Raw genomic sequence first — 13,613 nt, forward strand, 5'->3', positions numbered from 1 at the left:
AACGAGTGTATTTGGCCTATCACGAAAATAAATCCCCTTAATTGGTGGAAAGGTTTATGCTCTACAAAACTGCTTTCAAAAATTGCAATCCGATTACTGAGCATTCCTCCATCATCTGCCGCCGCAGAAAGAAATTGGTCATTATTTGGAAGGACGCATACTAAAGATCGCAATCGATTTTTGCCAGAACGGCTAAACAAATTAATCTACATTCGGTCTAATTTACACCTACAAATGGGCAACATCGACGACATGATAGTCGAAACAATTGAAATATGGTCATAGTGATAGTGATGATGAAATAAATGAATAGTAATGATATTAAATAAATTGTAGTGACTTATTCTATTTTTTCTTAAAAAATCCGAAAAAAACGGAAAAAAAACGTATATTTCATAAATTCCCGAAAGAATCATTTGTTTTTTTCCGACATTTCCAACGCTACTCTGGACTTGCTCAGAGGCACCCACTTCCCCGGTTCGGACACAACCAGTAACACTCAGTTATGCGCTCAAAGGAATCCTCAAACCCACAGGCACCGCAATATCGACTGGAATTTGGCAACTAATATTTTTAGACCAAACAAAATTAAATGGGCATTGGAAAATTTTTAACCATTTAAATCGGCGGGAGAAGACCTCCTCCTCCCGCATCTGGCCAGAATATTCCGAGCAAGTTTTGCATGGGGAATGATACCAGATCAATGGACTAGGGTCAAGGTACGCTTCATACCAAAAGCATTGAAAAAGGACTATTCACAACCTAAATCCTCCAGACCTATTAGTCTAACACCGTTCCTACTTAAAACGATGGAAAGAATCATTGATCAGCACATTAGAGCGAAATACCTGGTAGACAGACCACTAAGTGTAAACCAGCATGCTTACCAAAAGGGAAAATCTATGAAGACTGCCCTACTTGACCTGTTGACAGGGTGCAGAAATCCCTAGAGGACAAGCAAACTGCTTTATTTGCGTTCCTTGATGTCGAGGGTGCTTTCGACAATACGCCCACAGAGACCATACTCAATGGTATGAAATCAAAGGGAGTAGACGAAACCACCACCAGATGGGTACATAGCATGCTCTCGAATAGAGTAGCCACTCTGACCTTCAACACAACAGACCATGAATTTTATACCACAAAAGGGTGTCCACAAGGAGGCGTTCTATACCCACTATTATGGACCCTAGCAGTGGACCAACATCTTGTAGTTATGATAGGCCATGACACACAAGGATATGCCGACGACCTTGTAGTCATTATCAAAGGCCCTTGCCTCCACACAATATCCAACCTAATGCAAGGAGCTCTAAACACAATATTCAAATGGTGTAGAGAAAATGACTTGTCCATTAACCCGAGCAAGACTGTGATAGTACCATTCACGAGGAAACGGAAGCTCGAAAAGCTCACAGAGCCAAGACTTAATGGACAAGTCATTCATTCACCATTCTCAGACGAGGTCAAGTATCTAGGGGTCACTTTTGACCAAAAGTTAACTTGGAACCCTCACCTGAGAAATATTATACACAATCTATGTATCTATCGCTGTCGAATGGCAGGAGCAAGATAAGATCTAAAATTGCTATGTGGTTATACACAGCGATAGTGAGGCCCATAATCACCTACGCCTCCGCAGTCTGGTGTAACAAAACCAACCAAAAGACGGCAATAGAAACTTGAACATCCTGCAGCGCACGGCTTGTTTAACAGCAACAAATGCCTTCTCGACACCGGGGGCAGCCCTAGATGCACTGCTAGACATTATACCACTCCACTTGCAGGTGCAAAAGGAGGCTAAGCAGTGCGTCTACAGAATATGCACGCTAAACAGGTCAAAATGGTGGTCTCGAGCATTAAGCTAACTAAAGGCCTGGGTTTTTGCAAATAAAACCGTTAGCATGTCAACTGATGACACGCACACCGAATGTCATTTACCAAACTGTACACAGTGGAAATACCTCCAAGAGACAAATGGGCCAACGACCAAATGTTCGTCGAACAGGGAAGCCATATATGGTACACGGATGGTTCCAAGAAACGCAATGATGTAGGATGTGGGATCTATGGTGAGAGACCCAAACTCAGAGCTAGCATCAGCATGGGCAGACAGGCCTCAATCTTCCAGGGAGAAGTCTTCGCCATCAACAAATGTGGGGAGATTAACTGGGATAGAAACGTTAGACACCAACATATCTACATCAACTCAGACAGCCAGGCTGCTCTGCTGGCACTAGAATCCCTTGAGTCTAACTCAAAACTAGTCCAAAACTGTAAAATAAACCTAAATGTACTGGCTAACTCCAACAAAGTCATACTTAGATGGGTACCAGGGCACTCCGACATTAACGGAAACGAAGAAACGGACGAACTTGACACACCCCTGGTCGGCCCAGGACCGTTCTGTGGAATCACAAAACGAGATGCATATTTTCTGCTCAGCAACGTAGAAAAAACTAGAGCAATCGATTGGTGGAAGTTCGTCAAAGGACAAGAACACTCGAAAGCTCTAATCACAGGGTTCAACAGCAAAACTGCAAAGGAGCTTTTAGGGCTCAAAAGACACAAAACCTGCGCGGTGACTAGAATATTGCCTGGACACTGTAAGTTGAATAAACTCATGTTTCAAATTGGAAAGAAACAAGATGCGACATGCAGGCTCTGCCAGGAGTCCGAGGAGACTGCAATGCACATTCTCTGTTCCTGTGGACCACTAATGTCTAAAAGAAGTACATACTTAGGGCGGCATGTATTGCAACACTATGAGGCACATAAGATTACGGTCCAAAGAATCTGGAACTTCCTGGATTCCACGGGCATTAGTAATGAACTTTAAAGGGCCGTCACAATAGATCACTGCTTGGTCGACGTGGCACTCGAAAGGCCCGCAACACCCCAATAATAATAAATAAATAAATCAAATATTTATTGATAAAATATAGGTATTTTACATGTCAACACTTTACAGCTAATGGGATTACCCGTATTATTATTTTTCTAATTAAACATTACTTATCTAGGGTACATCATTATCTTGAGTCAAACAAAATTTTAATTTATTTTAATTCAAATTATACCGATTATTGTTGCTGTTTAGTTTGTTGTCCCAATTTCCTGGTAGATGGCGCTGTTCCAGACGCAAACTAAGTAATGCTAGTTTATCATAGAATCTATATAAGAAACTGTCACATTTCAAAATAAATGATTGGTAACGTAGCAACTTATTCAAACAAAGTGGTCCTTCGAACTGTAGAAGCGAAGTGACTTAAGTGACAAAGACAGTGCATTCGAAAGTGATCTTAAAGTACAGTAGTGTAGAGTCTAAAATCAAAGTAAAGGGTCAGTGATATACAGCATCTAGAAGTAATTTCAGAAACCAAACGTCAAAATTGTCAACAATATTACAAAATTAAAATTCAAGATTTCGAGAAGATAAAATAAATAAGTTATATTTACAAGCCTACGAGTCAACGCAGAAAAATCGCCGCTTTAAATCAGCTATATTTACTAGATTGGATTTTATGGATTTGGAAAAATAAGATTTCGGAAATAGAATCACGTCAAAAAATTTTCACGTCAAAAAAAAACAATCAAGATTTCGCTGTGAATTTTACTAATTTTCAAGAATAATATCTCAAAATGTCTCAAGAATTACCGGGATTAATAGCTGAGCAAGAAAATATTTGTGAATTAATTCTCAAAGCGCAAGCGAACTTCAAGAAAACACCAAAAGCGAGATTAACAAGAGGGTACATCAAGACACGAAAAGAATCCATAGAAAATTATTTTAGTCAGTTCGTAGCAAATAATCGAGCCTTGATAAAAATATCAACACCTTCAGACAAAGCGAAATACGAATATTTCAAAGAAGATGTGTATTCAGCGTGCGAAGAAATGTTCATTGATTTGAAAGCAGAGATGACGGACATGCTAGAGGGTACTACGCCGTGCACGAGCAGCACTAATCCAACACCAAGCACCAACAGTGATGACGTGAAGCTACCGAAAATAGATATAGCGAAGTTATTTTTATTTATTTATTTTATTGTTTTTAAGGGATAACAAACAACTATACAAATACAATCTACAAATGGTGTTACATTATAAGTGTTGTTTTTATGTACAGCCAACAACGTTATCCACAAGTTACTTATACACATAAAGTTGAAGAAGGTAGGACAGATATACAATTTTACTATGCTAATAATAGTTTAAATGTATCTCTGGCTAAACACGGCAATTATAAATTAAATTAGTATACATTAATCTATATTAAACAATCTGATAAGGCTTTTCTATATTTAACGGTGGGCAGGTGGAATATATCTATCGCAGTAAAGTTTTGGTTGTAGGAAGCAAGGAGCCGGCGAAGCGGGTTACGAAAGCCGGCGTTAGTGCGGCAAGGGCTCTCGGCAAATAATCTGTACGCACGCGTCTCACGACGGTTCGCGTTTCTAGGAACCACATATTTAATGCTATTCACCAGCTGCACACAGTCAAATTTATTGTTGCAAAGTCCATGTAATAACATTGCATCAAGGAACGAGCGTCTTTTCTCTAACGTTGTTTACCGGTAACTACCAAGATTGGACTTCGTTTTACGATATGTTTACGTCACTCATTCACAACAAACAAAACTTGAGCAGTGTTCAAAAGTTGCATTATTTAAAAAGCTACTTGTCTGGAGAACCTGCCCAACTGTTGGATCATCTAGCTGTCACTGAAACAAACTACGAATTGGCATGGCTCACGCTACAGAACAGGTATAACAACAAGAGAGTCATTATTAATTCAATCTTAAGCAAGTTGATGAATCAAAAGAAAATTCACGCGGGCACTGCTAAAGCGATTCGAGAGATATTAGATACAACTATGGAGTGTCTTAACAAGTTGAAAGTACAAAACATTAATACAAGTTCATGGGATACACTTATTATATACATCATTGTTGAGAAGTTAGACGCTGAAACACATAAAGAGTGGGAAGAAGAAGCAAGTAATCTGAACCTCACAGAGTTACCTAACATGGTCATGTTCCAAAAGTTCTTAGAAAAGAGATTCCGAGTTTTAGAGATGATGCAACCTAGCCAAACAACGAACATGAACATGAAGAGTACCTATCGAAGCACCCAGAGAGAAAATAACTTCACTGTCGAGTCTAAGTCATTTCACGTGTCACCAGCCATCAAGTGTGGATTTTGTAAGCAGAACCATTACTTGAATCAATGCAAAGAGTTCCAAGAGCTTACACTTGAAAAGAAAACAGAGTTCATTCAAAACCAGCAACTCTGCTTTAACTGCCTCATCCATGGTCATGCTGTCCGATTCTGTAAAAGCAAGTTCTCATGTCAAAAGTGCGGAAGAAGACATCACACACTGTTGCACAACAATACGTACCAATCCAAAGAGAAAGAGCACAAAGAAGAAACAAAACAAGAGAGAGAAAACAAAGAATGCAATCGAGAGAAAGACTCTAAACAAGAACCCAAGCAAGACACGAGAAACAAGAGAGAGATAGTTGCCCATCTAACAACAGGAAGCATGACAGGATTGTTATCTACAGCCCAAATTAACGTGACGAACCACCAAGGAAGAGAATTCGTATTAAGAGCCTTGTTAGACCCATGTTCTCAAGAGTCTTTCCTGAACGAGTCTGCAGCTCAAACTATGGGCCTTAAGAGAAAGCGCGTGAACGGAAATGTATCGGGTCTTGATAAGATGAGCACACCCATCCGATTTGCTGCTGATATCGAGATTTCATCACGTCTTAATCCTGAAAAGAAAATGAGTATAACAACTTACATAGTAAAGCGAGTCACAAACATCATGCCTTCAGAGAAACTTACTATCGATAACTGGGTTCATCTAAGAGATTTACAACTAGCCGATCCGACTTACCACCAACCAAGTTCTATAGATATTCTATTGGGAGTAGAAGTTTACAACGAGATGATACAGCCTGGTCTGATCAAAGGCGTTCCAGGCTCTCCCATAGCTTTACAAACCCATTTGGGATGGATAATATCCGGAAAAGTCACAGTCGGAATAGAACGAGAGCGAGAAGAGAAACCATTCATTAGTATGCATTTAAATGTCGAGTTAAATTATATGCTAAAGAGATTCTGGGAGCTAGAGACAATGGATGAAGAGAAACACAAGCTAACAGCAGAAGAGATCAAAGTAGAAGAAATATATGAGAAAACTACCACTAGAGACGAAGACGGACGTTACATAGTAGATCTGCCAATGAAACACGAGCCACCAGTTCTTCCATCTAACAGCCGAGAGATTGCACTGAAGCGCTGGAAGTCTACAGAGAACAGACTTAAAAGTAAACCTCACCTATTAGAAGAATACAACAAAGTTCTAGAAGAGTACATGACGCTAAACCACATGAAGAAAATAGAAACCAAAGATGAAGAAGAAAATGGCGTGTGGCTCCCCCATCACGCTGTGATTAAATTGGAGCGAGAAACGAGCAAATTAAGGGTAGTCTATGATGCTTCATGCAAGGGAAGCAACGGGGTATCCTTGAATGACGAGTTATTAATCGGACCCCCATTGTTAGAAGATTTACGAGCCATTCTCATTAGATGGAGAACATACAAGATAGCATTTGTTGCCGACGTGGAGAAGATGTATAGACAGATACGAGTAAAAGATGAACACACAAATTACCAGAGAATTGTATGGAGACCAGATCCAAAGGGACCCATTGAAGACTTCAAACTCTTAACTGTTACATTCGGAACATCCTGTGCACCTTATCTGGCAATAAAAACTTTAAGGCAAACAGCAAAGGATGAAGGATCGGACTATCCAGAAGCTCAAAAGATGATATTACGAGATTTCTATATGGATGATTTGCTCTCAGGTACAGACGAAGAAAAAGAGGCTATAGAAATTCAAAAACAAGTTACACAAATTTTAATTTCTGGAGGATTCACACTAAAGAAGTGGTGTTCGAATAGCGAAGAGTTTATGACAGCATTAGACAAGCAAGAAAAGAGAGAAGAAACGCAGACAGTCGAAATAAAACGCAAAGAGAGCGTGAAAACATTAGGTATAATATGGGAAGTTAAGGAAGATAAGTTGTTCATACCTAATCATATCAAAGATTCCTATGACACACCTATGACTAAAAGAAGCGTTTTATCTGAGATAGCATCAATATTCGACCCAATGGGATGGATCGCTCCAAGTGTCATACTAGCAAAGATATTTATGCAAGTTTTGTGGAAAAAAGGCATTTCGTGGGATGAAGAACTTCCGGCAGAACTACAAAAAGAGTGGTCACAGTATAAGAGAGAACTGCCAGCTTTGAAAGGTGTCAGCTTAGATCGATGGATGCACACTACGAGTAAATCAACTCTTGAACTGCATGGATATGCAGACGCTTCAGCATTAGCTTATGCGGCAGTTATATACTCGAGAGTTATAGACGAAGAAGGAGAAATTAAAGTATCCCTCGTGACAGCAAAAACAAAAATCTCGCCGATTAGAAAAGTTTCCTTACCCCGTTTGGAATTACTGGCTGCTACATTATTGAGTAAACTTTTGAAACAAGTAGCTGAGTCACTAGATGTGTATCTTGACAACGTATACGCTTATTCAGATAGTCAAGTGACTTTGGCTTGGATACACGGAGATCCAATGAAATGGAAGCCTTTTGTAAAGAATAGAGTCATAGAAATCACGCAGATACTCGATGCTAATCACTGGTTCTATGTAAACACTAAGCAAAATCCTGCTGATCCTGCTTCAAGAGGAGTGATGCCTTCCAAACTAATGTCCACAGAGATATGGTGGAACGGATCTGCAATGCTGAAAGAGAAAGAAATAAGATTAGAAAAAGGAACTCCACTAGATACAGCAATAGAAAAGAGAAAGAATATAGTAACTATGGTAGTAACCAATGAGAATGAAGAACAACTTACCTTATTGAAGAAGTTTTCGTCACTGGAGAAACTTACACGTGTTATTGCATACTGTAGACGCTGGCTAAGAATTATAGACAAAGAGAAAAGTAACTTACCTTCTTACCTGACATACGAAGAAAGAAACGATGCACTTACTATATGTATTAGGATGTCACAAGAAGTAGAATTTTCGGAAGAGACAGAAACTTAAAATCTAAAAGCAACCTCCTAGCTTTATCACCTTTTCTTGACGATAAGAGCATCCTAAGAGTCGGCGGTAGATTGAAGCACGCCGATATGGAATTCATACGAAAACACCCGATAATTATTTCAAAAAACAATGTATTACTTCCGTTAATATTGAGAGAAGCTCATGCCAAAACACTACACGGTCCTCCGCAAATGATGATTACATACTTACGAGGCAAATATTGGCTGATAAACGCAGCAAATAGCGTTAAACGTTTTGTACGGGAGTGTGTTACATGTATAAGACAGAATGCGAAGAACAAAGAGCAAAAAATGGGAGATTTACCCGATTCCAGAGTCAGACGATGCAGACCATTCCTAATCACCGGAACGGATTTTGCGGGTCCAATAAATGTCAAAATGAGCAAAGGCAGAGGTGCCAAGTCTTACAAGGCCTACATATGTTTGTTCGTTTGTATGTGCACAAAGGCACTACATATTGAAGTTGTAAGTGACATGACAACACAAGCCTTTCTAGCGGCATTTAAAAGATTTGTGTCAAGACGAGGCCATGTAGTAGAAATGTGGAGTGATCACGGAACTTCATTCATTGGCGCTGAGAAAGAGTTATTGGAAATGTGGAGTCAAGGAAAATCCAGTGTTCCAGATGAGTTTATTTCCATGCTAGATAGAGAAGGGACGAAATGGAAATATATTCCTCCAGGCGCTCCCAATTTTGGCGGATTATGGGAGGCAGGTGTCAAGTCGACCAAATACCACCTGAAACGAATAGTTGGAGATACTACGCTAACATTTGAACAACTAAGCACGGTCCTGGCAGAAATTGAAGCATGTCTAAATTCTAGACCCATTTCGCCCATCAGCGATCATCCGGACGATTTGAACCCCTTAACACCTGGTCATTTTCTTATCGGAGAACCAACTAATATCATACCATCTGAAGATCTAATAGATGTGAAGATAAATAGACTCGATCAATGGCAATTAACAACCAGAATGGTACAAGATTTTTGGCGAAGATGGCAATCCGAGTATTTAAGTAGGATGCAACAGAGGCCTAAATGGAGACAGCCTACTCGAGAATTCCAAGAAGGAGATTTAGTGCTAATAAAAGACCAGAGGCTTCCTCCTGGACGTTGGCCTATGGGAAGAATTATAAAAAAATACCCTGGAAAAGACCAACTTACCAGAACTTATGATCTACGAACCTCGTCAGGAGTATTGCAACGTTCAATAACCAAATTATGTCCTTTATTATGTGATGTAGAAAATTAGTTTGCGTCCGTAATAAGTTGTTATTTTGTTTAATTATGTTCAAGTTGGAACATTGATTCATTTTATTATTTTCTAATGACGTCACGTCATTTAAGGCGGGAGTATGTTTAGTTTGTTGTCCCAATTTCCTGGTAGATGGCGCTGTTCCAGACGCAAACTAAGTAATGCTAGTTTATCATAGAATCTATATAAGAAACTGTCACATTTCAAAATAAATGATTGGTAACGTAGCAACTTATTCAAACAGTTGCATTTCATATATTTTTTTATTTTCAATCGATAAAAAGACTAATATAAACAGTAACTTATTTTATAACATGCAATATATGTATAATTACTTTATTATTAAGTCTAACATACATAAATAAATAACAATCTTACAATTAATATTATTTAATGGTATATAATATACCTCCTATTTTCTTAGAGCTTGGGCAAGCAATCAGGTGGTCTCAGAGGGCCGAAAGAAATCATCTACCGAGCATCGGAAATTAACATTGCCTTTAGCTTGTTCTCGAATGATCGACTATTACATGCGCCTCTAATGTCATCCGGTATTGCATTATACACCTTTGAGCCGATTGAGTGCAGCAGTTTTTTTGATTTTGCCAGTCTAGTCGGGGGTGGTCGCAACTTATGTCTCTGCCTTGTGTTACCATTGTGGGCGTCCCCGTAGGGCGAGAATTGATCCAAATGAGTTCGTACATATTTTGCAATTTCCAGCATGTACAAACTTGGTAATGTCAGTATTTTGTACTCCTGAAACAGATTTCTAACGTCACGATCCCACGGGATGCCAGCCACGACTTGCATCGCTCGCCTTTGCAACCTGAACGCTCTTTCTAGCTCTGCCGCGTTACCCCAAAGGTAAAAATAATAATAGTTATTTATTCATAACCTTCACTTTCTATTACAGGACACGAGAGAGGTTCACAGACGGATCTTCGCAGTCCAGCTCATCGAATTCGGAGCATTCACCGGGGAGAGACGGGCAGCGTCGCTACGAATCCGACCATTCGTACCACCCGCGCTGCTCTAGCGACGACGAACCCCTTCAGCGATACAGGTGAGCATCAGATGACGAAACCAGGGGGCGAAACTGATCCCTTCGGGCATTCTCGACTCCGTTCGGCTCAGCATTGCTCCGAGCAATTATTAAGGTTGGCACAAATTGACGTTCCTTTGCGTGTACGATCACAGATGAGATAATGACTTGAATTTTGACAACCCTTAAAAGCGGAAAGGGATAGTGCCATACATTAGAATGGGAGAGCGTGATTCGTCCCTGAATCGCTGTCAAACTTCGGTTTTGTAGGAAGTTTATTTTCTCTACGGTAGTACTATTACTTATGTTATGACGAAACCTGACCAGAAATGAAGAAAATAAAGGCGTTTAATGCTTCCAGCTTTGCGATGCGTTTGACTAGGTACTCCTATTACCCGCGTTTATGTAGGTATCCTTTTTGTCACAGTCGTACCAAATAATGACGAAAATCGAGATGGCACACTAGGGGAATTTCGTCACACCTCCCCCCCTGTGACGTCACATATTATATATTTTGTCTTAACAAGGAACGTCTGCAAAGGGTGCTATTCTACTTTGAATTTATTGTAGCTTAATGGCACACTATTATTTTACCAACTTTTTGTTTTTGTAACAGAGAAAGACAAGAAAACGACGCGTCGCAAGGAGAACACTCGGGCATGAGTAGATCGAGGCCTTCGCACAGTCGGGTGAGTTTTCTTCCAGTAAAACTATATATGTACATATTTGTTTTTTTTTTAATACTACGTCGGTGGCAAAGAAGCATACGGTCTGCCTGAACCATCAGTCTCAGCTTATGTACGCATGCAACTCCAGAGGTTACTTGCGCGTTGTCGACCCTAACACTCCGCACCCTCGTTGAGCTCTTGCAACCTTACTCACCGGCAGGAACACAACGCTATAAGTAGAGCTTAGCGTTAATAGGGTTGTTTCCAATTTTTTGAAACGCTTGTATTACGTTCTATATTAACTAAAAGTTGCCCTAAAATTCAACTTTTATACTAAAAACGGCTTTAAATATGTTAAATTAACAAAATATATTTTGACAGATGCTTTCGCGCCTAAAACGCTCTTTGAAAATTGTGTGACGTCACAGTTTACGGTTTGACACATAACTACATACACACGTAGAAGATACGAACTGTCAACTGACATTTGTCATTTGTTGTTTATCGCGTAACTGTCAACAGTGTCAATCCGAGAGTTGTGACGTCATCACAATCTTCAATGACGTTTCGAGTTTGGTCACGTGACGTGTGCCAAAAGATATTTTAATTTCAATATTTACAAAAATATGGTCATTACAGGTCCCCTAAAAGTAGTTTAGCATGTTCTTATAATCCAAAAGAATTTATTGGGATACAATTCTGCCCTAAGATTTGTAGATGGAAACAACCCTATTAACACTCTCACCGCCGTAGAACAACAATAAACAAATAAGTCCACACTCACTGATTCACTTAAAATAAATTAAACTTTCGACACAGAATAAGAATAGTATTTAGACTGCACAAATAATAATACACTTGAAGTTGTTTAGTAAACGCGCGCTCATGCACAATTATGCAGCTAACTTCACACTAAAAGCCCGGCTAATTCGCCCATATAAGATTGCTATACATACCAACAAATAGTTACATTCGTTATATGGCAGTTTGTAGGCTAGAGCGCCTAGAGCGGGACGAAAAAGCAAGCCCGGTTGCAAGCCAACGAGTGCGAGCAGGATAGATCAGGATAGATCGTACGACTGGTTTCTTTCGCGCGGACGAGGCGCCACGGCAAAAATTTGCAACACGCTCGCGCCGCGGTGGCTTGAATTCAATAATACGAGTTCTTTTGGCGCGCTGTTTAAATAATCTATATTGAACTTATCACTACGTAATTTCGGTAAGGCAACTAAGGCAAGCCCGGCTTTTGGGCTTGTATGGAAGTACCGCCACTGTGTGTGATCATTGCGTACCACGTGGCCTGCCGGTAAAGTTAACACCCGCCGGCCGCCCACATGGCCTGCTGATAAAGCCAATCAAAACTGATGCAAAAATCATAGTGGCCTGCGGCACTGGAACTTTTGTGGACCACCGGCGTACCATGTGGCCCGCCCGTAAAATCTTTAAAAAATATAGTGGCCTGCTGCACTCGTATACTTGTGGGCCGCCGGCGGACCACGTGGCCTGCTGATAAAGTAACTCAAAAATCATAGTGGCCTACTGTACTCGAAAATTTGTGGGCCGCCGGCGGCCCACGTGGCGCTGAGAGTGGTAATATTTCTGACAAATGAAAATGTATGTAACCTTCCTTAGAGAGGTGGCGTAAAGCTACGAGTCCGCCGGCCGGCGATATACAACGAGGACAGTGAGGAAGACTCAGCCGCCGCCATCAGCAAGCGAGCGCCGCACCACTCGCGCGCCGCGCCGCACCACCAGCGCAGGAGGCACCACGCGGCGCAGGTATTGATATACAACGAGGACAGTGAGGAAGACTCAGCCGCCGCCATCAGCAAGCGAGCGCCGCACCACTCGCGCGCCGCGCCGCACCACCAGCGCAGGAGGCACCACGCGGCGCAGGTATTGATATACAACGAGGACAGTGAGGAAGACTCAGCCGCCGCCATCAGCAAGCGAGCGCCGCACCACTCGCGCGCCGCGCCGCACCACCAGCGCAGGAGGCACCACGCGGCGCAGGTATTGATATACAACGAGGACAGTGAGGAAGACTCAGCCGCCGCCATCAGCAAGCGAGCGCCGCACCACTCGCGCGCCGCGCCGCACCACCAGCGCAGGAGGCACCACGCGGCGCAGGTATTGATATACAACGAGGACAGTGAGGAAGACTCAGCCGCCGCCATCAGCAAGCGAGCGCCGCACCACTCGCGCGCCGCGCCGCACCACCAGCGCAGGAGGCACCACGCGGCGCAGGTATTGATATACAACGAGGACAGTGAGGAAGACTCAGCCGCCGCCATCAGCAAGCGAGCGCCGCACCACTCGCGCGCCGCGCCGCACCACCAGCGCAGGAGGCACCACGCGGCGCAGGTATTGATATACAACGAGGACAGTGAGGAAGACTCAGCCGCCGCCATCAGCAAGCGAGCGCCGCACCACTCGCGCGCCGCGCCGCACCACCAGCGCAGGAGGCACCACGCGGCGCAGGTATTGATATAC

At 41.8% G+C, this 13,613-nt stretch overlaps 1 protein-coding gene across 1 annotated transcript in view; it reads left to right on the plus strand.

Annotated features, from left to right (window-relative positions):
* The window catches only part of LOC133531684 (bromodomain and WD repeat-containing protein 3), a 57,336-nt gene that overhangs the window by 37,644 nt on the left and 6,079 nt on the right, over nucleotides 1–13,613 (plus strand). Inside the window, 3 exon segments of the mRNA XM_061870047.1 lie at nucleotides 10,324–10,473; nucleotides 11,069–11,141; nucleotides 12,753–13,601. Of these exon segments, the coding sequence (XP_061726031.1) occupies nucleotides 10,324–10,473; nucleotides 11,069–11,141; nucleotides 12,753–13,601 (1,072 nt within the window).

This window comes from Cydia pomonella, chromosome 25 (assembly GCF_033807575.1).
Source record: "Cydia pomonella isolate Wapato2018A chromosome 25, ilCydPomo1, whole genome shotgun sequence".
Lineage (NCBI taxonomy): Eukaryota > Metazoa > Arthropoda > Insecta > Lepidoptera > Tortricidae > Cydia > Cydia pomonella.